Genomic DNA, 25,634 nt, shown 5'->3' on the forward strand with positions numbered 1-25,634 from the left:
CTCTTCTGTGTATTTATCCAAAGAAAATAAAAGTACTAATTTGTTCATTGCAGCATTATTTACAATAGCCAAGATACAGAAGCAACCTAGATATCCATTGATAGATGAATATATTAAGAAGATGTGGTACATATATCCAATGGAATATTAATGCAGAAATAAAAAAGAATAAAATTTTGCCATTTGTCATTTGTATGGTCCTAGAAGCTAAGTGGGCTAAGTCAGACAAAGAAAGACAAATACTGTATGCTTTCATTTATATGTGGAATCTAAAATATCATAAACTCATAGAAATGGAGACCACAGGGATGGCTTCTAGAGGGGAGAAGAATGAGAAATGGGTGGAAAAGATGAAAGAGAATATAGTCAATACTATTGTGATACATTTGCACAGTGACAGATGATCACTAGAATTAGTGGGATGAACACATTGTAAGGTATAAAAATGTAGAATGACTATATTGTACACTTGAAACTAATATAAGTACTATAATATTATATGCCGACTATTTAAATTTAAATAAATTAATAAATAGTTTTCAAAGGAAATCATCAGCAAAATGAAAAGGCAATCTACTGAATGGGAAAAAATATTTGCAAATCATATATCTTCGAATAAGGGCTTAATATCAAAATTATATAAAGAACTCATATGTCAATAGCAAGAAAACAAACAATCTAATTAAAAAACGAGCAGAGGATCTGAATAGATATTTTTTCCAAAGAAGACATGCAGATAGCCAAAATGACTAATCAAGATGCTTAACATCACTAATCATCTGGGAAATGCAAATCAAAAATGCATATCACCTTACACCCATTAGAATGGGTAATATCAAAAAGACAAGAAATAACTATTGGCAAGGATATAGAGAGAAAGGATCACATGTGTATTGTTAGTGGGATCACAAATTGGTACAGCCACTGTAGCAAATAATATGGAGGTTTCTCAAAAAATACATATATATATATATATATATATATATAGAACTACCCATATGATCCAGCAATACCACCTTTAATTATTTATCCAAAGAAACAAAATACTTGTTTGAAAAGATATATGCACCCCAATGTTAACTGCAGCATTAGTTACAATAGCCAATATATGGAAACAACTTAAGTGTTCATAAATAGATGAATGGATAAAGAAATGTGGTATGTATACACCACGGACTATTATTCACTCATAAAAAATAAGTAAATCCTGCTATTTGAAACCACATGGATGAAACTCGAGGCCATTATGCTAAGTGAAATATATCAGAGAAATACAAATATCATATGATATCACTTACATGTAGAATTTATAAAAATGCTTATAGATACAGAGAACAGATTAGATTGATGGGGTTGCAATGGGTAAAGGGGGGTTAAAAGGTACAAGCTTCCAATTATAAAATCAATGTCATGAGAATGGAATGCACAGCATGGAAACTATAGCTAATAATAATACATTGCATATTGGACAGGATGTGGAGAAAAAGGAACACTCATATACTGCTGGTGGGAATGTAAACTGGCACAGCCACCATATGGCTCAGCAAATTCCTCTCCTGGATATCTACCTGAAATATTTGAAAACATTTAGTCATAAAGATATAAGTACCCCTATGTTCACTACTGCATTTTGCACGGTAGGCAAGACATGGAAGCAACTTAAGTGTCCTTCGAGGGATGATTGGTTAAAGGAGATGTGGTGTGTGTGTGTGTGTGTGTGTGTGTGTGTGTGTGTGTGATGGAATACTACTCAGCCATAAAAAAGGATAAAACATTGCTATTTGTGACAGCATGGATGGATCTTGAGAGTATCATGTGAAGTAAAGTAAGTCAGATGGAAAAAAAAAGAACCATATGATTTCACTCGTATGTGGGATATAAAACAGAAAGCAACAAACGAACAAAAAAACAAACTCATAGACACAGACAACAGTATGGTGGTCACCAGAGAAGGAGGCCGAAGAGAGGATTTCAAGGATAAAGGGGGTTTAAATATATGGTGACGGAAGGAGATTAGACATTTACTAATGACCTAAAAAGAACACTGTTTGAAATAACTATTTCATCCCCCCACAAAGTTAACTTTTTAAAAGCCCCTTTATAAAATGGCCATATCTATCAGTTTTAATTGTGCAATGCTCTAAATTTTCTCCTAATAACGACTGCACAAAATAAATACCCTAAAGCTACAGCTAACTTTAATGACCATTTATGGATTTTCCAACCTTTATAATTCTGGTACTAAGCAATTACTCGCTATATTTTGTCTTATATTTATTTTAGTATTTTCTACAGATGCGTTTATAATGGCACATTATTTCTGAAATCCTGAGAATAACAGGTTAAAAGCAAATGAAAGTGTTCATGGTGCTTTAATTAGTTTTATAAAATTTAGGTATGATATAGTCACTTCCAATTTATACAGAATCTTTTAAAATATAATTTTAAAATAGTGTATCATATTTTTAAATTACTGAACTAAGGCTAAAAAGATGCCAGCATCTGCTTAATTATAAAGTGTAACTATTCTCCTAATGACCCTGATGTCTGAAATATGCGGGAATGATTTGTGAATCTACAAGAATAAATCCTGTTCTACATAATTATCAATGCTGTGTATACCTATAAAATATTTAATTAAAAAATCAATTCATTGGATGGATAAAAAGTCAAATTTTTAATTGTTTTGCATATTTAATTTATCCAGGTCCATCATAAGAAAAAGGTGCCCTTAATGTCAATTATTTGCTTTATAATTATTCTCCTTTAAATAATGAATAATATCGATCACTATTTCCTAACCATTCCAGATAAAATAAATATATCAGTGCGAATTAGCTTAGAATTAATTATTTTACATTAAATGATACACAACATCACAAAATAATCATAAGTCTTAAGGTTATGTGAGATTGCTGGTAATGTATCTAATGTTTTAAATTGAGCTACCCATCAATGACTAGTGCAAAAAATAAATATATTTCTCCAAATTTTATTCTCAGGCTAAGTTATTCAGATTGTACAGATTCACACAACTTGATTACATATTTCCATGTTGATGCCATTATTTCAGAATGTAGGTTGTTAAAGACAGTTGCTAAGTCATACATCTATATAACTGGGCCAGGAGAAAACCTTACCCACTGTTACGTAGATAAATAAATCATAGTAAAGCTCAGTACATTAACGGAAGGCCCATGATGTGCTATTTACTTGTATGGTGCTATGTCATTATTTGTCACAGACTCATCTTATGTATCAATTATTTCTTGTACCTGACTGCTCTACTATTTCTTCAAATACTTGCTTGGAACATACATTAAGAGAGAGTTTCAAATTCTCTGTAGGAAGGCCATGTGGTGAATGCTTTTCCTTTAGATTATTTTTAAAGATTTATATCAGTTTGTTTGAAATAACTAAAAGTAACCAAAAACCTTTACGAGTAAATGAAAGAAATCTAAGAGAATGTCACATCTTCAACAGTCATTAGGGTTAAAATGGCTATTTCTGAAAGGCTATAAGAACACAAAAAATTCTTTATCATTCCTACAAAAAAAAAAAAGGAAAAGAATCATAGGGCTATAATACTGCTGGGTTTCAATCAAATCAAATAGCATGAAAAAAAAAAAAGTCAGCAGGAGTGGAGCTCAGCGTCCTATTTACACCACTGGATCAGAATAGTTTGGAAAGGGAGCCATTCTCACAAATCATTCTCTTGTTAAATTCTGTAGTGGGACTTCATTAAACCTCTTGGCTGAAGGCATTTTACTCTCAGTCTGCTCACAAAAAGCTCTGCTGGCAATACTGATTCTTTAAAGGTCTCCACTAACACATTGTCTTCTTGGGTTTTCTTTTTACAATCTCAAATCTCTTTTTCTCATCAGCCTTTAAAATTGTCTATTGATTTTTTAAATCATTATTTTAACCACAAAATAAACAGCGACAACAACAAATCATAAAAAATCCACAACAAATCTTATAAGGCATTCTGAATAAGACTTGAGTTCAGTATGAAAAGTAGCAATACATACATAAAGGAGTTGGCAAATAAATATAACATTGTGATGTGTGTGCATTATAATATATAATATATATACTATAATTTTATATATAAAATATAGAATTGCAATATATAAAAAGGTGTGTGTGTGTGTGTGTGTGTGTGTGTGTGTGTGTGTGTGTGTGAGAATATCTCCCAACCTCTGAAGAGCTATTTACTATAGTACCTCTGATTTTACTAGGCCTTTGTGGATTATTGCCATATGTTATGAAGAATCATTCTCCAATGAACCAGTCTGCTCTATCTTGTCAGAGTCTGGCAAACATATCACACACATTTCAAGGTTCTTAATGTCATCAAGAAAAGCTTTGGGGGTCTTATAATATGTGTTTCATCAAAATGCTGATGAACTCACAGTTCTTAACTAAGATCTTGGATTGTAGTAAACCTAACTTGAACCTGCAAAAAGGCCCCTTGACACTATTAGTTTTGGCTTTGACTCAAATAACCGTGTTAATGGTCAGAAACAATGTACTATTATACTGCTAGCTTTTCTGAAATCAGCAATTTAAGCAAACTGTTCCAACAAATGATTTAAATGAAGTCTACATCAAAGGAAGGAAATTCAGAACTTAAAGGCCCATTTTCTCTCTCATTACTTCTTTTATGCCTAGATATCATACGAACTCTAAAAGTCATATGACTCTTACACAAAGATCTCATATACTGATAGAAAGCTAAACATAATGAATCCTGTATATGGAAACCACCAGTTTACAAAATAAGGCTTCTTTACCCCAGAGTTGTTTTTTGAATGCCAAGTTTATTAAAATTTATCCTCTAGTACTGGCATTGAAATCCACAGTAAGCTATATTGTTTTACATAAATTTTAATTACACATTCTGAAATAATTATTCATTGATCCATAGGAGAAAAAAATAGAAAAAAAATTCACACGCACATACACACACAGAGTATGTTACACTGCATAAGATTAACCGTGTGTTTTGGTTATCTTCAAAGTTGTTACTTCGCATCTTAGAAAATGATCAAATGCACAGATACACATTTCTTTTAATGGGTTATACCTTCTGATCCATTTTCAAGACTATTAAAGTTTTAAGTTATATGTAAGTTATTACTGGGGACCATCTATCCAAATTATTTTTATCTCCAGCTAATTAAATTGTTCCAATATATGAATTGTATTTATAAAAGAAGCAGTGAAGGGATTCAACATTGATTCTGTCAGGAAATTTAGTAGCATTGAACATACCAGAAAGAATAATAATTATGTTTAAAGATCAAAAGAAATTATGTTAATTATAGATGTGGTTAATTAAAAAAACTCATTATTATGTCTCGAATGCATGTGTATGCATGTGCATCATATATAGATAATACAAACAAAAAGGATTTTTAACCAAAAGCAGATTTTTTTTTGTATTATACCTCACTTATCTACTATTCCCTGAGATAACTAGAATAAAAATTGACATGTATTAACCATTGTTACGGAAGCCTTGATAGTCACTGTTTATTAAAAAAGTACTTACTGCATATCTATGTAAAGTATTTTGGAAGACGCACACATGATTCAGACCCAAATTTTGAACTATAGCTAGTGATAGGCAGCTAAGAGCACTAAAAGTACACCAAGTCCTGATTCTGACACATATAAAATCACATCACTGAGGTGACCTCCTCCTCTTTTATGTCATCATCACTTCTACTTTTATTGAGCATTTAAATGCTTCAAAGAACGTGCTAAATATTTCATAGTTATGAGCTCATTTAATCCTCACAATAATCTTATGAGAGAGACATTTTCAGCCCCATTTTACTAATGAGAAAACTTAAAATAAAAAATTTAATAACTTGTACGTTTAGCATTTGAATCCAAGTGTGTCTGTTGAAAAACACCGTGCTATTAGTTCTGTTTTACAGAATATTTTCTAGCATCAGCACCAGCAGCAGAAGAAGAAGGAGGAGGAAAAGGAAGAGGAGAAAAGATGTCTCTTTAAAACACCTTCCAAAGAAATACTAAGGAGTAATTTTCAAAGATAGATATCAATATCAACAAGTTACAGAAAACAATTTTTGCAGAAAAGTAAAACAATTACCAAACTTTACAATAAGTAGCTATTAAAAAATAAACAAATCTCTATGGAAAAAATAAATATTACTGAGAATCTGATGGATTTTTAATTATTTAGGAAGAATTTGATGAGAAAAATAATCACAACAATAATTTCTTCTGCATAAGCAATTTGTAATCCACAAACTATTTTGTGAGAATAATTATTTTATTATCTTAATTTATTTCATATCAGCTCATTGATGTTTATATTATACATATATTCATTTTTTTGAACAGATGAGAACACTGAAACCTAGAGCAGAAGTGATTTGCTCAGGATCCTACAGCTGACATGTAGGGCAGCTCTTGATTCACTCACACAGATAATGATGTATGAGCACCAAGGATGCCCCTAAGACTGCAGCAAACAACGAGACTAAGAAAGTAAAGAAAACAAAGTGTGCCTCTAAGGAACTCCTAGTCAAGTGAGGCAGACATAGGAATGCAATAAGGGTGACAACTGCATTCAATTGGTACACGAATGGGGTATCCTTAACCTGCACTGGAGTAGGGGCTGTCTGCAAAGCTTCTTGAAGGATGCATATCTAAGCTGAGTCCAACAATAGGAATATTTAGCAAGTATAAGATGGGTAAGTAGGGGGAAAGACATTTTAGATCAAGGGACCAATATAAATAAAAGCCCAGAAGTAAGCTACACAGTATGTGCATGGAAAAAAATATCTAAACAATACAGTGATATTAGACTGGAGGAAGAAGCAACAGAGGGAGCTAGGTAGCCAGGCAGAGCACTAGTTAAGTGCTTTAGACATTATCCTAGAGAGATGGGAACCATGACAATTTTTTTTTGGATAGAACTAATCTAACTAGATTTGTGTTTTCGGTAGAAGACCATTGTGTGAAGAACAGATTCTTGGGACAAATTGGAGGCAAGAAAGGAATGAATTAAAGTAATTATAAAAAGGTAAGAGAGTCGTTAAATATTTAAAAGGCAATTTGTGATGGTTGGCTTATGATAAATGAGAGAGTAAAGCATGACCCCACAACACCCCAGCTATCTACTGGTGTGCATCTACAGATTGCATTGCCTTCAACTGAATAGAGAATATGAGCGAATTCAGCTTCTGATGCCTAGTCTGCTCCCATTTTCACCGTATCAGTATTATTTCCCAGTAAATAATCACACTCTGGGTTAGCTACTACTGTTGTACTGTTCAAATCCTAGTTCACTGGGACATAACATAGATGTCAATTATAAACTTCAGTGCCTGAGATATTTTAGCAAAGCTTCTTGTTTGAAGCATGTGGTTCGCTAGCATGCAAGGAAAGAAGCTCTAGAAAACATCCCATTAGTAGTAATTAAGTCAGCCAAAAGATAGCATGTCTTTTTTTTTTCTACCTTTGTATCTCCCTGGTCTCATGTCAATCTCATACTTTAAGGCTCAGCTTTCCAGAAGTTGTCAGTGGCTAATCAATCCTAATGAGGAAGTGTTGTGTTCCTTCACTGCATAGTCGGCATAAATATGTATGTGAAACATCAGACAAAATAAGAATTCTTCAGAAGATAATGCATATCTTTTGGATGATTCATTTGAACATTCCTATTGTATGCCAACAATATAAATTTAAAGGAATAGCAACATCATTCATGATACCATATTTTATAATTTAAAAAAACAAAATGGGGTGAGGTTGAAAGAACAGAGTAATTTCACATCAAGGGAAGAAAAACATGGACAAGCACTTATGAGAAAAGAGCCGAGATTTCACAGAAATCCTATTCGTCTGGCAGCAGAGCATCTCCTGGTTCAGAGATGTTTGGCATCTGCCTTTTCTTTTAATAGAGCAGTTGCTGAAAGGGCAGAAAAGCAACTGTTTCTTGAGCTTGAAAGAATAAACTGGTCCCTGTGAGGGGCCTGCAGAGTGCAGTGGCGTGTGAACTAAGATCTAAATGTCCAGTTTCCTGTGTCTCACTGGCCCAGCACTCAGGGCTAAAGGGAAACAGGAGGACTAAGTGTATTTTTGTTCCTGTTGAAAGAGAGACAAGCGAAACTGGGATTAGATTTTCTTAATGGTTCAACTCAATGAAGATATTATGTGATTGCTTGGAAAATGGCTGGTGTGTGGAAGTACGTTTTCAGTTTGGTTTCCTGTGACAGACACAGTCATGGAAACACGATCACTCTGGTGATAGAGAGTCACATATTTACTTTGGAAGTTAAATTGTAACAGTAACAAGAGCTGCTTTATCTGTAAAGTTGGAAAGAGAGTGGAAAGATTAATAATACCATCTAGTTTGCCTGTTTAAGCAATGAATATCACTGAAGCAAAGAGCCATAAGAAATCTTAGAGGAGATGGATAAACTTGAAAGTGGGAGAAATTTAGAGTTTAAACTATTTGTGGCCTTATCATCTATCTTTCTTTTGGGATACCACCCTTCAAAATGAAATTATTTAAAAAGCTATCAACGTGATCATCATAAATAATTACTAATTTAAAAGGTTTGTTATTAATACTATAGTAAATAAAATTATATTTTTTCTTTATTTTCTTTTTCATTGTTTTGAAGCTGCATCCACCATGCTTTTCTTAAAAGCTAGCTACCTTCAGCCAAAGGTGAGGAAAAAAAGCACTTGCTTTTTAAATTAACCATGAATTGGTTCAAAAATTAAAACAAGTAACAAAATTAAGTTGGCTATCATGTGATTCCAAAAACCCCAAGCCCCATATGGCAAGCATTTAATAAAGACCCAATCAGTTTAGATTAAGATAGTAAAACATAAAACAAACCTGTGACCATTCTTGGAATACCAAGCAGAGGCATAAATTTTAGCAGTTTCAATGGTATACTGTTTAAAAACCTGGCAGGGAGCCTCTATGCATCTATTCTGTTCTGGTTAGATTTTATATTTTATAGGTATGTCACAACCTATAAAATGGTTATAAATACCTGGTATATATCTTTTTTCCTTAAAAGATGGGATCATTATGCAATATGAAACGCTAGTTCAGAAGATAACTCTTTTCTACAAAGGCAGAGCCAGCAATCCTAACACTTGTCAAAATGAGATATTAAAGTGAAAATATAACAATGGAAAAAATAAAAATTGAGGTAAGATGTCTTTAAAAAGATGCCTCATTTTGTCTGTATATTTTACATTTACAAAGAGAATTCCTGAGGAGGTATATAGATATTATACATATGGAGGAAATACAGACAAACAAACATGAAGTATAAATGCTACGGCATGGATCGTTTAAATTTATAGGTAATAAACCTTTGCTTATTTCAGAAAATGACAGACTATCAAGTTCAGGTCAACTACATTTTCTGGTTAACTGAGTGTTAAGTAGAAATACTTTTCCTGTTGTAATCATTCCAAACAGTATTACTTAACCATTTTTTACTGGTAATGTAATAAACATTAATTATTTTTCAATAGGTGAAATTACTGCAGAGCCTTTGAGTCTCATTCTGACAATTAGTTTCACTGATATACCAAAATGGACATGCAGGTTAATGAAATTGGGATGTTCTTTTTATTGACTAAATTTTACAGAGGCTTGGATGTACATATTTTTAATCAGAAACTTCCTAATAGCTCCAACATTTACTATGATTTGCCTCTTTTCCAAGTAAAATTAAATCATCTATGTTATAAATAATCAATATTTAGATTTGGCTCAATGGCTTTCACATTCTGCTGACCAAGAAGAAGTAATCCAATCAATTATACGTGAGATATATTAGTATAGGTTTTAGGGCTACAGCGACTTACTATTAACAGGGTGTGACCTCATATTTTACTCATGGTTTGGTGCGCTTTTTGAAGCTTCCAAGTGGTCATAAAGGAGCAATTTTTTGCGGATATTTGCTCATTGATAATCTTACTAGTCTTAGAATGAATTAATTACCAGGAAATATCCCTAATTTGTAGAAAGATAACCTGAAATGCTGAGTCCAAATAATAGGAAAACAGTCACTCTTGGAGGCAAGAGAATCAAAATTGAGGTCAAATACCCTGTGCTGAAAGTTTTTCCTTTAACAATAACATTCCATTGCACATAAAATGTAATAGTTTTTCAATCATTTCTATTCCCAAATGGTCATAATTTTCATTAATTTATCCAGGTATTTTGCCAAACTTCAACACAAGTCTAATACTAGTTTTGACAGCACTAACAAGATCCAACACATTTACTATAAAAGCCAATAAGGTGTTTTTTAATGAAAATGTAATATTTTATATTTGAGAAGAGTTTTAAGTAATATCAGGTAATAAATTATCATGACTATATTAGCATTTATGATTCCCCGTTTACAATAGCAGAAAGAGAACTACCTGTCTAGATTTATCCGAATATTATTTTTCTTACTAATTAACCACTAATTATTAAAATTAAGCAATAAAACTATCAATAGTAATAACACTAATTTAAATATAATGCTTTTTATTTATAAAACATTTACTCTGTAACAATGTTAAACATTATAAACAAATATATATATATATATAGATATAGATATATATACTTATGTTATATATATATAAAAAATCTTTATAAAAATTCTGTGAGGTTTATATACAATACCCATTTTATACCTGGGGAAACTTTCTGAGGCTCAGGAAGTTTAAATAACCTTTTCCAGGTCACATGGTTGGTAAACGATATAGACAGAATTCAACTAAATTCTATCTGATGCCAAAGTCTATGCTCTGAGCTACACAATTCTTTGTAACACACTTTTTCCAGCTCTGGTAATTCCCAAACTCTAAAGAAAAGTTTTAAAGCCTTTTATTCCTTCTATTAGCTCATTAGGGGTAACTTCAATTCAGGGATTCACAAGCTTGCTTATTTAAAAATTAGTAATGAAAACAAATTTCTGTGCCTCAATTCAGATCTCCTAAATTGGGTGCTCCAGGCACATGCCTGATAACCGGTATATTTAACAAGTTTCAGATAAGTTTAAGTATTAAATTCAGACAGTAAACTTCAAATAAGTTTAGGACACTCTGCCTTGTCCTAAGTTTTACAGAGCTCCTTTTCAAACACAGATCCCAGCAGCCCTCATAGATGACAACCTATTCAAATTTCATCCAACTGAATCTACTGTTGGCACTCAGGATCAAAGCCACCAGAAACTGCTTGAATTCCTTCTTAGGACATCCCCGTGATATTTCTACCATTCAAGCAGAAAGCTGGAGTCCATATACATATTTCAAATTGTAATAAGTATTTATTAAATAGAGTGTCTACTAGATGCTCAGTACCAAGCTAAGCAATGTGAATGGTAGGTGCACAAGTAGAAAAACCAAAGAAATCCTTAAAGTTAAGGAAGGGATATTTAAGGAAATATATACAGGTAGAGTCTCCAAAAGAGCAGAATTGGGATCTTAAGAGAAAAAAAAAAAAGGAAAATAAAAAGAAGTAATTTTCAAATTAATTTTTTAAATATTATAACTAATCATGCCCGTATTGAGGGTGAAAAATCAGTCACCGGTATTTGAGAGTTTTTCCCCATAACTTCTACTTGAAGCTCAGAACTTTGTTGCCCAACATCAGTTCTCAAAATTAGATAGCCATTGTATGAAGAGTGAGGAAAGGGAAAATTATTTCTAATCCTATACTGACTAAAAAAGCATCTTCTAAAAATAAACCACAAATAAAATGCATAAATCAAAAACAACTACAGTACTGAATTTTCTGTTATAATTGTTTCCTGCTATAAATGGATTCATTTCTGATTAGTTTCCTTTGTAGTAACTAGTAATTGTCTACATTTAATCTTAAATGAAGGAAAAAGATATGACTTCTCAAGTTTCCTTTGACAGGGTTCCCCCCCCCTTTTTTAGCTATCTTTTACAGTTGGGAATCATATTTTTTTCTTTGACATATTCTGTATATTATTCTAGCATGTTAAAGATATTTTAACAGATATTAATATGTATATTTTAATATTTAAATAAAATACCTTCTCAACTATAAACAGATCTCTCATAAGTTTATAGAAAACCCAATGCAGTTGAAATAAGAACTAAGTTTCTCAAGTTATTTTCTGGATTTCATCATTTGTACCTAATTTCCATTGAAATGCTAGCATAGGGAGTAAGAATTCCATATGGAAAACTTATGGCTGAATTAGCTTTGGAATTGAATTTAAAGTTGCAAGAAGAAACTCTTTTGATTTCAATGTCTACTGTAGACACAACAGAATGGCTATTATTTATAAAAGCATCAGACTCTCAAGGTAAAGTACTTTAAAACATAAAGTGCAGTACTACATCTCTCTGACTAATGTGATAGACAATCAGCCTTCCTTCCACAATTGCCTGGAGACAGACACACCTTTTCATGTCTTGAATTCATCCCAAGCTACTTCCACTCCCTCTGGAGGGCTTTTGAACTTGAATCTGACATCTCTTAAATTTATGCTTTCTCTAAATGTAAAGGGGTTTTCTTTTCTTACAGTTTTAGCCTTAATGTGGAATTCAAGTCTAACTTAGATTAAAGAGGAATAGTCTAGGTCTTAGAAATTCAATGTTTGTTCTTGATCTTTTCCTTTTTTAAAAAAAAAAAAATTCTTTTGTTTTTATGAGGTTCAGCTAAAAACCTCAAAGTGAGACGTAATGGCTTTAGAGACAGGAAGGAAATATTCTTTATTCTTTTTTTTTTTTATTTCTACTGTAAAAAGCCCGCAAGGCTATTTTATAGAAAGCCCACAGTAGAAGCACTCCCTCAAAAGCCACCTTTTTCTTCATAATAGCCTTAGAGGAGACAGTGTTAGAAAAGTGACAGCACCAAGTGATGCTAATGTCAGACCAAGAAACGAGCTAAATGGTTTATGGCTAAGATCCCTGTTTACTCTATATACTTGTCAAAATGGGGAATTTTTTTCACCAACAAAATTTTTTTTGAGGGTCACTGTCACTCAAACCACAATAAACAATTTGTCCCTAAAAAGAAAAAAAAAAAATGAGAGAAAATTCTCAGATGAGACATAGTAAAAATAACCAGTATGACATCATGGAGAAAGGAGAAAAGGGATTATGAGAATGAAAAACATCTGGATTATGAATACAAAGGAGGTGACAGACCATTTCTATATATCAGTTTAAGACATGACTCTGACGTTCGAAAACTTGTAGCCACAGAATATGGCATCATAAAAAAGCAAATAATAAATCTTTATCAAAATTAGAGTATGCACTTCATTCAATAAATATATATTGAGTGTCTGCTTTATCACAGGCATTGTGTGCAAGGAAAAAGACTGCAAAAGTCTCTACTCTATGGATAGATCTTACATTCTAGAGGGGAATAGAATCTTCTCATTTTTGTGTTCCGAATTGTACAGATCCTTGAAAGTACATGATCTAAGGGAATGGTAGATTTGTTTGCATTCAAAGACAAAGTTTTTGGCAATAGCTGTTATTTAATTAAGATATTAAAAGGGTTCTACGTTTGAAGACCCTTCTCTACTTGTCCAAGACAGAACTCTACATAATTTTGAAAATTTAATTCAATTTCCTATAACAAACACTTATAGAGCTCCCACAGGCAAAATAATTTCTTTAAAATATGTTTGAAATAAAATATTTCTAGCACTATTAAAGCCTATATTTAATACAGATTACTCTAATGAATAATGTTTTCTTCAAATATCAACATCATATTTCTTATAATAAAACAACCACAGAGTATTGTTCCCTAAACCTTACCTTGGACAGTCAAAGTAGCTGATGCTTCAGCTTTTCCAACCATATTTTCTGCAACACAAGTATATGAGCCCATGTCACCAGCCATTACCTTCCGAATTTTCAAGGTATGATCATCTCTGATTTCATACCTAGTGACATAACAAAAGAAAGCAGTTAAGTCACTTTCTATTTGAAGGATCTCATCATTATAAGACACACCTATGCATCAAATCACATACTATATTCTCTTTAGAAAATTTAAAATAAAATGTAAAATGTGGCATTCCTCTAAGTCAGCATGCAGATAGAAAAGATCTTGTTTTTACATTTAAATGTGTTTAAATATCAAACTACTTTCTAAAAAAAATTGGGGAAAATTTGGCCCTTACTTGTTTTATTTCCTCAATCTACTGTACTCATACTAAAATTAAAGAATAGTGACCACTCAGTTCTTACTATATGGCAGTCTTTAAGTATTTTACAGATTTTACTTTTTAAAATTCTTATAACCATTGCATGAAGAATCACGTAACCTGGCTAGTTGAATAACAGAGTTGATATTTGAACCCAGATAGTCTCATCCTAGAGCTCACTTTCCTCGTCTCATCTTCTTTCTCAAATGTTGGGCTCCCCTTTAAGTTTTACTTTAACTCTTTTATTTAACATAATATCCATGAGTTATATTATCTATTATAGTTTATATATTGACCAAACGCTCAAACATTTCCACCCCTATTTCATCTAAGCTCCAAATTCATAATCTCAACTGATTAATAATTAGACATTATATCCCACAGGCGCCTAATAGTTAATACGTTAAATAAAAATCTCTTTTCTTACCCTATCGCATTAACAAACTCCTTCTCCTAACACAATCTACCTAGCTTCCTTCAGCAGTCCCCTATGTCGTACAAATCATCTGATTCATAGGGGCCACTATGGACCTCTATTTCGATCTCATCTCTTAGTTCAGACCATTCATATCTCTTACATGGACAACAACAAGAAGGGTGCCCCGATACTAGTCTCTCTCCACGTTAATGTAATATCCATAGTATTAAAATAAATATTTTCTCTAATCAGTTCATAGTATTCTCCCTTACCTCATCAGTGTACAGAAAACATAATTCAAAATACTTCAGTCTATTAATACACACCCCTGATAATTTGGCCTTAATATTTCTAACCTGATATCCCTTACCTTCTTGCCACATGCCCTCTGAGCTAGCCATGCTAAGCCTTCTACCATTCAGAACATGAGATATTCTCTCTCAGATTTGCATACACACTGTGATGTCTTTTTTCCAGGAATACTCTTCTCCTCTTTCTTGCTTACCCAATATTTTTTCCAAAGCATTGCTTACATGTCACTTTTCTTTGAGAACTCTGTCCTGATTGCCTGCTCTGACATGTCTACCTTTATACGTGACGCAAGGGTTTGCTGCTTTATTCTCTATCTATTCATACACGTATCCTTTGTGAGCTCCTTGAGAGCAGAAAGTATTAGTCTAAGACACTGTTCTAATCCCAAAACCTAGCAAAGGCTCAACATATGCTTATTGAAGGACAAGATACACTCATCCTTTAGGCAAAGGCAGCCTAAAAACAATATCTGAAAGCTTCATTTCGTTGCCTTGTTCCCTAAGGCTATGAGTATATCTCTGCTCCTAGCCAATTTAAGGACTTGACACATATCAAGAAACTGACTTCTTTTACTATTCCCTGGTGATGCTGTAGCTAAGGAAAAAGCAGCTCATTTTTTAATAGGTTCACAGCTATACTTTTAGTGCTGTACTCTCTTCCTTTCCCTACCAATGCCCACATAAGAAATTGGTATTAACCGTGGCCTGATTAAAAAGAGAAACCTGTTTAAGGAATATCACATTTTACTAAAGTTCCCTGGGCACGCCAGGGTCATGAATGCATAGTTCTTATCTGAAACCCTCAGAGAAAGCATGGCAACCTCCAGATTCTAATCATCTCTAGTGCAGTGTCTGGCCCCTTATCAAGAAATCTAGAGGAGACTGTTCTAACGACACGTATGTGAACATTGGTCTGATGAGAACTGTAGGAATTCTGAGTGGATTAATCACATCATTAAATTCTGGTCTGTACCTGGATTTGGGCAGTTCTCCATCATCCTTCCTCCATCGTACTGTAGGCACAGGGTCACCTCGGGCCTCACATTTAAATTCCGCACTGTCATCCACAGTTACTGCCAAGTTACTAGGTCTCTTCACAAATGATGGTCTCTCTAAAATTAGAAAAAGTCATCTCAAGAAAAAATAGATGAGCACACTGAAAATTATTTCGTATGTTCAGCCAGAATAGATTTATAATTTAAAACACTATTTCACATAGTTCCCTACTTTTGGAAGCTCCTCCCTAGGTTTAATGTTTTCTCCTAGTTTTCCTCATGTCTTGGCTACTTTGTCTCAGGCTGCTTTATTGATTCCTTCTCTCCTCTTCCCACTCCCCAAAATGTTGGTTCACCTTCGAGAAAGGTCATTTCTTCCTCTCTTGTATAAAGATACTAAATAATAATAAAGTATAAGCTTTATAGTGAGCAAATAAGATAAAACTGTACTTACCTAAAACAGTTAGTTCTGCTACTTCACTCTCACGTTCTCCAACCATGTTGGTACCAACACAAACATATTTTCCAGCATCACTTTTGCGAGTGTAAGTAATCATGAGCTTTCCTCCTCGTATCTTAAAAAAAAGTTTCACATGCACATTATTAAAATTGCTTCAGCTATGTTTATATGATAGAGGTCTTTGTAAGTGAAGTCTACTTTCTAAGCATATAAACAAAGCATAATTATATCAAAAAGCTGATGTGTAGTACTTGCTATATTTAGAGGTAGTGACTTTAAACATAATTTATTCCAAAGGTACAATATAAAAGAGGCAAAACATTTCTACTTACCTATATTTCTTGTAAAGTTATTATATTCTATATAACTAGAAATTTGTGTTTTCAAACCAGCCAAGTTATTTCATAATATTTAGTTAAATGAAAACAAACAAACAAAAATTATATGAATAGTTTGGTTAGCAAGTACAAGAAAGAAAAATGAAATTCTTAATACCATATGACTATAATTAATATGTAAATACATATTAGCTATAAATGATTTCAAGAATGCATATTCTAGTATTATAAGATGTGGAAATAAAAATGTCTCTAATTACTTAATTTGCTAGAGTTGTTTTAAAGAACTACATCTTAATTACCAGAACATTGCAAAACTTGACATGTCCCCAAAAATATAGGCGCTGCTGCTGCCCAGTTTCTTGGGGACTTTGGAGGCGGAGCCTGACTGGATCCCAGTAAATAATCTGGAAAGCCATTCTGGTACACTCTTGACCATTTAATTATTTGAAGAAGAATCAATTACAAACATAAGCAGACTCTCAGTACAATACGTAGGCTGAAGCTAACCATGAATTAAGACTGGGATGTGGAAACTGAACTATCTTTACTTAATTTAATATGTGTTTGGTGGGGAGCTAAGTTCAATTACACATAAATATCTGTAATGCTCTGAACCTTAGAAAGATTCTCTCAGGGAGAACTTCCAGGATGTTTATTCATGGAGGTTTTGACCTCACAGTTATTTTGCACTGTGCATCAATTAAATTTTAAAAAATGGGGGGAAGGGGTAGGAAAAAAGGAAGGGAGGGAACCATTCAAACAGAGTTGTTTTTCATCATACACTAGAAGTTTATTGAAACTACTACTTTATAAAGGGGGGGGGCCATACTCTTTTGTAATGCCTAAATTGCTTTATTTTAATCCAGACACCTGAACTAAAGCTAGATACTTTGACCAAGTCTTTATGTATTTGAACAAACCAAATATTAGAAGAGCAGCTTTTTTGAGATATTACAAATTCTATGTTTATTAAAGTTTTAATTACTGATCAAAATGTGAAACTAAACAACAAAATTGTTCTAGTCAAATCCAGAACCAGAATACAAAAGATGAAATTCCTGCAACTGAAAATTATTAGAAGAGCAGTTTTAATTTCTGTGGCTTTAGAACTTGATAGTGTTTTACTTAGAAAATGATCATGATTTACTAGGTACCACAATAGAAACCATCCAGGGACTTTTCTCCGCATTGCTCATGACTCTTTCTCTCAGACTGAGAGTTATGCCTGCAAACAGTAGTCACTCAAAAAATTTTTGTGTAATGAAAACTGCTTTCATAAACAAAATCTAGCCTGTTATCCAATTAAGTATTCCTATAAAGGTTTATAGCAGTTACAAAATATGTTAATAATAGTTTTATATACTAATCTAAATTTTCAAACAGAATCATACAAAAAAAGTCACATGAAAAAATATGTTCCAAAAGTTAAATATCAATACACTGTGAGCATTCTCTCTCTCTCTCCCTCTCTCTCTCTCTCTCCCTCCCTTCTCTCTGTCTCTCTGTCTCTGTCTCTGTCTCTCTGTCTCTCATATAAATACTCTCTCTCTCTCTCTCACACACACACACACACACACACAGATATAGATATAGATAAAGTAGAATCATGTGATACATGCTATTCTGGAAGCTAAATTTTCAACTCAATAATATATTTAGAATATTTTTACATTTTAAATATTGAAGACATTGCAGATCCTCAGCATCAAGTTCAATGACTACATAGTATTCTATTATAAAATATGGATTTACCATATCTTAACCAAACTATTTACTTATCGATAGATGTTTAAAGTATTTTATTTTTCCCTCTGAGAAACAGCACTAAAATCTGTATCCTTTTGCATATATCTCTTCTCACATGTGCAATTATCTCCTTAGAAGGGCTCAAAGTGGGATTCTTAAATGTATACACAATCTTAAGACTATTGGTTCATAAGGCTAACTATTTTATGTTTTTTAAGGTTGCTTATGTGAGAATATGTCATTTAAATTTTGGTCTTTAGCATAACCCTTCCGTAAAAGTATGAGAGGAAACTGTTATAACTTCATTTTTCACTTACGAGACTAGCATCTCCCACATACCTCTGCTATACCCATGATCACAATATGTTTTAATTATGCTTTTAATTGTCAGCTTTCCTCCCTAGCTATGAACTCTGATACAGAGAAGTACATCAAATTCCTCTTTATAGCCCCAGGATCTGTCAAAATGACTAGTAAATAATAAAATGTTTGTGGAAGAAAGGTGACTTGCCCAATGTCACGCAGCACGTTGGAACATTTTAGGCAAAATAAGGGTTTTGGCTATATGAGATGCACAAATGACAAGAAATACACAGCCAGAGCTCTGTTATCACAATTGCTGTTTAATAAATTTGAGCTCTTGAGGTTCAGAAAACGAGTGTCATAATAATCGAGATCTTCTAAGAATATCTGTTATAACCTTTAACCATGTACTTATTTTGAAACACTCACATAAACATTTCCAAAATGTTAGGGAAACAAAATCATTCCAGCAGGAAGGAAGGTGACAAATTCTGTTCCTGATACAGAAAGTAAATGATCTGTGCTGTGGTTCTATACATTTCTTTTTCAGTTCTTTAACTTTGGACAAGATGTTGAGTCTCCTTCTATGCCTCTGAATCTAACTTTAAATGTTCTTGCATATTTAGGCGGTCAGTTCATTTCTGACTGGATCGTACATTAATAAATAATAGTTATAGCAAAATAAGAGAAATTAAACAAATGTTTTTATTTTTTTTTTGTTCTAAAAGCTAAGTCAATGAGTTATGTCTACAGTAAAATAAGGCTTTAGGAATAATTTTAAAAGATACTCAAATAAGTAGAAAAATGAGAGTCAAACAATAATAAAATAAAAATAATTTTCAACAGTACAGATTTCTTTTATGGTTTCAGTATAACATAAAACTAATTTACTTTTACAAATCTTAAATACTTGGGAAAGTTGAGTTTTAAATGAACTTGCTTGTGCGCATGTGGAGCACCAATTAACATTATATATTACAGTTCAGTGCTATTATATTTTGAAAGAATCTGTGTAAATGGAGGAGGGGAATTTAGTTAACAAGAGTTATGAGGAGACTGTCAGGAGATTCTCAAACATGGAAAAATTCCAATATTTAGATGAATGGGAGGAAACAATAACTGAGGTGAACCAGAAATTCAAGAAAGCTCTAAAGTCTTAAAGAGTATGTTGTGCACACCCTATTACTATAGCCCCAACTGTGTATTATACTTGGCTTAATCTTGGAAACATTTTCTAACTCAATCTACCAGGAGACTTATACTATGTGAACACAAAACTAAGTTTTGGTTCTAATTATAAATAGAAGAATCATTATTGCCTCGTAAAAAATTATTTTACAAACTTTCTTGCTAAATCGTATCTATTGTTCAAATTAAAAGCAACTCACCAGACATTTTAAAAAATATTTTATCTGTAGTTTATAAGTAAACAAACTGTAAGAGTATAGACCAGTATGGCAAATTTTTTTCTGCAAGAATTTGTTTTTAATGAATCAATTATTTTGAGTTTTTTTTCATTAGTACCATAATGTGACTAAAAGCATACATTTATCATGGCTGTTCATTTATATATAATTTCTGTATCAATAAAAAAACAATTAATATGACTATTGAGGCCTGAAAATAAAAATATATATATATATTAAATTTAGAAAACATTTTGAGAAAAATGCATTTTTTTCTTGTAACAATAGCATATATATTAATCATTCATGGTTAAATGAAGTCAACTAAATGGCACCTTTGTTTTTCCATTCAAGGTATTCTTTACCAACATGATTAAGGTTGGAACCAAAATCAAAATCAAAATATACTAAGTTTCTTTGTTTTTAATTTCTAAATCCCAGATAATCTTTTAAATTGATCAAAAGTAGATGCATCCACATAAGAAAGCAAAATCAGCATGGGTCCTGGAGCCAGACTGCCTCTTAGTATATATATGTGACTTCAGGCAAGGTACTAACTTCTCTGTACCTCTGTTTTTCATCTCTAAAATGGGAATATTATTTATACCCATCTCCAAGGATGTTATGAGAATTATATGAAATAAATAATAAAAAGCACTTAGAAAAATGCCTGTCTATAATTTATTATTATTATTATTATTATTATTATTATTATTATTATTATTATTATTATTATATGATGCTTATTTATTTAATGATTTAAGAGACATTTGCCTAAACAAAAACAATCTTTCTTTGTTAGGCTACATCCAGAAGCTTTTTATTTAGATTATTACTAGCACATCTTCCAATTGGTTTTGTCAGAAATGTATATTTGCACCAATACAGCAAAGCCTTAGAAACAAGTAATTCTTAGGTTGAACGTGTTTTTCTTATTTTCTCTAAAACAGTGATTCTCTATGAGTGATGTTTGGCAATGATATTTTTAGTTGTCAGTACTGGGAAGAGGAGACAGGGCGTTACTGACACCTAGTGGGTTCAGGCCAGGAAGGCTGCTAAATAATATGCAATGCACAGAGGTGTCCTCCACAGTAAAAAATTATCACACCCAAAATTTTAATAGCAGCGCTGAGGTTGAGAAACTTTTTTCTAAAGACCTGGCTCTGACCTAAGGATAAATACTGAATTAAAATGACAAAAGGAAAAAGTGGGTTAAAATTAGGTAATCAATAAATGTTTATTTTATTTGGGAAATCATTGCCTAAATTTCTAAGTTTAATATAGATACCAGCACACAACTTCCACTCCATCAATAAGACAATTTCATTATAAAATACTGCATTCCATTCTATACTCACTGGCGATAATGGTTAAGGATTCCAAAGTAGATGCTACAACTTAAATGGAAGAATAAAAACAAGCCTCGCTAAACCTGGGAGAAATTTTTTTCCTAAGGGATGACAGAGACAGAAATTGACAAAAGTGAAGAAAAGAAATAAGGTAAATGGAGAAATTTTAAAAAATGGATGAAAATGATAGTTTTCAATTTCTATAAATAGAAATTGATTTTGGCATTATGCCAATGGCTGAACTGAAACAAAGCTAACCAAAAGCTCTAATTGTATTCTGTATGGTCACAAATGTGGACTATATGGTGGTTTGTTCTCTTCAATAAACAAAAGAAAAAAAACCCATAGTACTATAACCTGATCAAATATAAGATACCAGCTTTCAAGTAGTACCTACTAGTAACAATCACAGTTTATGTTGTCATAAAAATATTGATTAGAAAGGGTGACTTTATACATTCTAAATCTTAATGCACTTTTGGAAGCCAAAAAATTGATGCTTCCTCCATCTACACAGAAAGAAAAACAATGTCTAAAACATACAAAACACTATAAATGTGGAAATAGCACTATTTAAAACAAGCTAAGAAATATTTCTTGGCAGGTCTCTTCCTGCATCTGGATCTGACAGCCAAATTGTAAACCTATCAAAAACGAGTTTGTATAATGAACAGACACAATGTTAAACACTGCACTGCAGCAGCACTACTTTAATTAACATAATCCTGGTAGTGGAGAAGCAGAATTTTTTAAGCTTTCAGACAATATGCTGGCATCTAGCCTATGTCAAAAATCCAAGGCAGAGGTCCTACTTCCTCATTATCATACACCTTACCAGCCCACAGTGGTAACCACATTAGAAGCCTGCATTTCCATAAGCTCTAGACAGTTCTTAAAGGGGGGTGGCTTGGCTATCTGCATACTTGATGAAAACAAAACAAAACAAAAATATCCCCCTAGTCTTGCTCCTTTTTCAGAAAGAGACATAGGAGAAGAAAGAAGAAGGTGGTGAACAATTTTAAATTTTTAAATATTTTACATTTTATATTTTTCTTCGGAACAGCCTCAGATTTCAAAAAGAAAATGTTTTAGAGACATTAAGGTATGGGATACCTCAATGTACTTGATATATAGGCTTCTCATATACCAGTATTTTCCCTTTAAGAACCTGTAAATGATTATTTTCCTTAGGGGTAAGAAGTCTTTTCCCCTAGTACCTAAAGACTTTTCTGAAGCAGTTGAAAATCTCTTTCTAGTTGCTTTCATCTCCTTTACGGAATTGTTGACAGAGAAACAAGATAATATAGAAAAATCAGATGTAAGATGTAGCTTTGTTAGGTAGCCCCCAAAGGTAACAGCTTTTCAACCAAAGTAAAGAGGATCATTTTATTTTCCTGGTAAGCATAAAAACTAAAATCAGAATTCTTATTTCCAGACTACAAGAAGAAATTTTTTTTTTCTTTGCACACAAACAAGCATGCTTTCTTTCAAACTGTAAATTAAGTAAGCTTTTTGACTGGTTATTCTAAAGAGTATAGAGCTTACCCTGCAATCAATACTTAAAATCAGAAATAAAGATGAACTTAAAATGAACTCCTTGGTATGTCTTCATTTTCTACCCTAAAGCAAGTCAGATGATTTGTAGTATCTGTTACACAGAATTTTTTTTTTTTTTTAGGCATCACCCGCACAATGTTATCCATACACCTCTAGGTTAACATACTAAACCAACTGGGGCTAATTAACTAGTTGGGCTACACAAGATCTTTTCTGCTTTTAATTACATTAACCTAATATGACTTGAATTCAGCAGACCAAAAACAAAACCACTAATTATATTAAGGGCTTCAAAGATGACTCAGATTGCTAACCACCAAAATGTCATATAATTTATCTCATTTCCTTTAATAGATTTTGTACTCAAAATCTGTGTTCCTTACTAGAAATATTATTTTTAAAATACATCCTAATAAATTAAAAGAATACAGATTTAGAATGTTAAAGAAATACATTTAAAAATATATATATATACATACGCACATATATATGATATGCATAGGTGTCATCATACCAATGAGAAATTGAGAAGTATTTAATTTTTATAATTTTCTAAAAGATTAAAGCCTCAGAAATGTTCATTTACAGTAACCTTGCTTGATAAGCAGGATTAATATGATGAGTAAAATTTTTAGAGCAGCAGGGTATAGAAATTATTTTTTCCTGAAAAACTTGATTCTTTACCACTGTTTCATACTATTTTGCAAAGTCAGTGACATAAGAAGTTTTGATTTATAGCCTAGTATATCATCCTTAAACAATTCAGTACTCTCTTTGGCCAGATTACCTCTTCATAGCAATGCTGTCAATTCTGCCTGGATCTTTGACCTACAGAACAGATATCAAGCTGTTGTGAACTAGAGAAGTATTTTGCATGAGTTTAAGACTTCTTAATGACAATGAGATTCAGGTACCCCAGATGGCCAGTCATAGCCCCTGGACATTGTCTTTGGTGAAATAAACTACAGGGTAGTTTTGGATGGTCCCTAAGGACTCTTTTCAAAAGAGACATGAAGAAGAGTCACAATAATAGCTTTTATTTCTTTAAAATTTAGCATTCATTCAACAACAACAATAAAAATAAACCAAAAAAGATATCTTGTTTGAACAGGGAGCAGAGAGAGGGAAAAGTGAAATAATACCTATTATTTGCAATCTGACTGCAAAAGTGTTATCAACCTTTAAATGTAAACAATTCAGATTAAAGAATATCTTCTAATATATACTACAGTTATCTTTAAAAACAATCATGCTTTATTGCATTCTAAATTAGGGAAAACACTGGTGGTAGCATAACTATATTGTACGAGTGATAGACAAAGGATTGGAAAAAATACATGTCTCATAGTAATCAAAAAAAATTATAACCAAGTAAAAGATTCAAATCTTACACAATATCAAAGAAATTACAGTATTTCATATCTGGCAATATTTCTTGCTCATATCCCCAGATAAGTAGTTCAGTAAGAATAGTTAATAGAGAAGTCATGTCTAGAATTAATTTTATGTTTTTACTAATTACAGTTTAATATCATATGATGCACTTCACATTTCTGAATATACACATGAATAATTTTGTTGTTTCACTCTTTATTTTTTATCATTAAACTTATAATGTAATTTTTAAAAATTAATTAATTTTTTATGGTGACATTGGTTAATGAAATCCAGTAAGTTTCCGCTGTACATTTTAACAGTAAGGCATATATATATTTATTTGGGAGGTGAACATATATATATACATATATATGTATACCATATATATATATACATATATGTATATATATATACATATATGTATACCATATAAATATATGTATACCATATATATATATGGTATACATATATTTATACTGTGTGTTCACCTCCCATAGTTAGATTTCTTTCTGTCACCACATATTTGACTGTTTCACTCTTTAAAACCTAAATTTCGATGTAGTTTGTAATCAGGTAAAATTCAAATTTTCAATAAATATTTATTTTCAAAAATCACTGATATAAAACAATTTACATATCTACTACTCTAATTACCCATCAGTACTTTTTTTAAAAACAAATTTCAAGGAATTAATTTTTATTTATTTTATTTCTTTATACTAATCTTGTCACATAAAAGTAATTTTTTTGAAAATAATATCACATATCCATGAGCATAAGATTTCAAATTTAAGTCTCAAACTTAAATTTTATTTTAGATAAAGATACAAACAATAAACCAAGGTCAGCCAAATCACAGTTATTCCTCCTAGCTAACAAAGTTTATTATTATTTTTACATTTCATAAAGATTATTATCCCTCAACTAATTTTCTGAAAATTTTTCACCTCCCCTATTCCTATTTCATTCTGGTTCACAGAGACTTTAAACTGAGAGGAGGGAGAGGGAGAAAGAGAGGCAGGAGGAGAAGGGGGCGGATGGGAAAGACAAAATGAATTGTTTTAACTATTAACCACTCAGGCCTTTTGATTACACATGATCTACTTCCATGCTGCTCATCCAAAGGCTGTTAGTTAAAGCTGCCATGTGCTTATTACC

General features: G+C 32.2%; 1 protein-coding gene across 6 annotated transcripts in view; it reads right to left on the reverse strand.

The window, feature by feature from the left end:
- Positions 1-25,634, reverse strand: part of ROBO1 (roundabout guidance receptor 1) — a 374,585-nt gene that overhangs the window by 92,805 nt on the left and 256,146 nt on the right. For all 6 annotated transcript variants that reach the window (XM_039855122.1, XM_039855124.1, XM_039855127.1 and 3 more), the window contains 3 exons: positions 16,392-16,512; positions 15,916-16,054; positions 13,822-13,949 (listed from right to left, as the gene is read on the reverse strand). In XM_039855122.1, the coding sequence (XP_039711056.1) occupies positions 13,822-13,949; positions 15,916-16,054; positions 16,392-16,512 (388 nt within the window). The remainder of the gene's footprint in view (positions 1-13,821; positions 13,950-15,915; positions 16,055-16,391; positions 16,513-25,634) is intronic.

Source organism: Pteropus medius, unplaced genomic scaffold (genome assembly GCF_902729225.1).
Source record: "Pteropus medius unplaced genomic scaffold, Ma_sr-lr_union100, whole genome shotgun sequence".
Lineage (NCBI taxonomy): Eukaryota > Metazoa > Chordata > Mammalia > Chiroptera > Pteropodidae > Pteropus > Pteropus medius.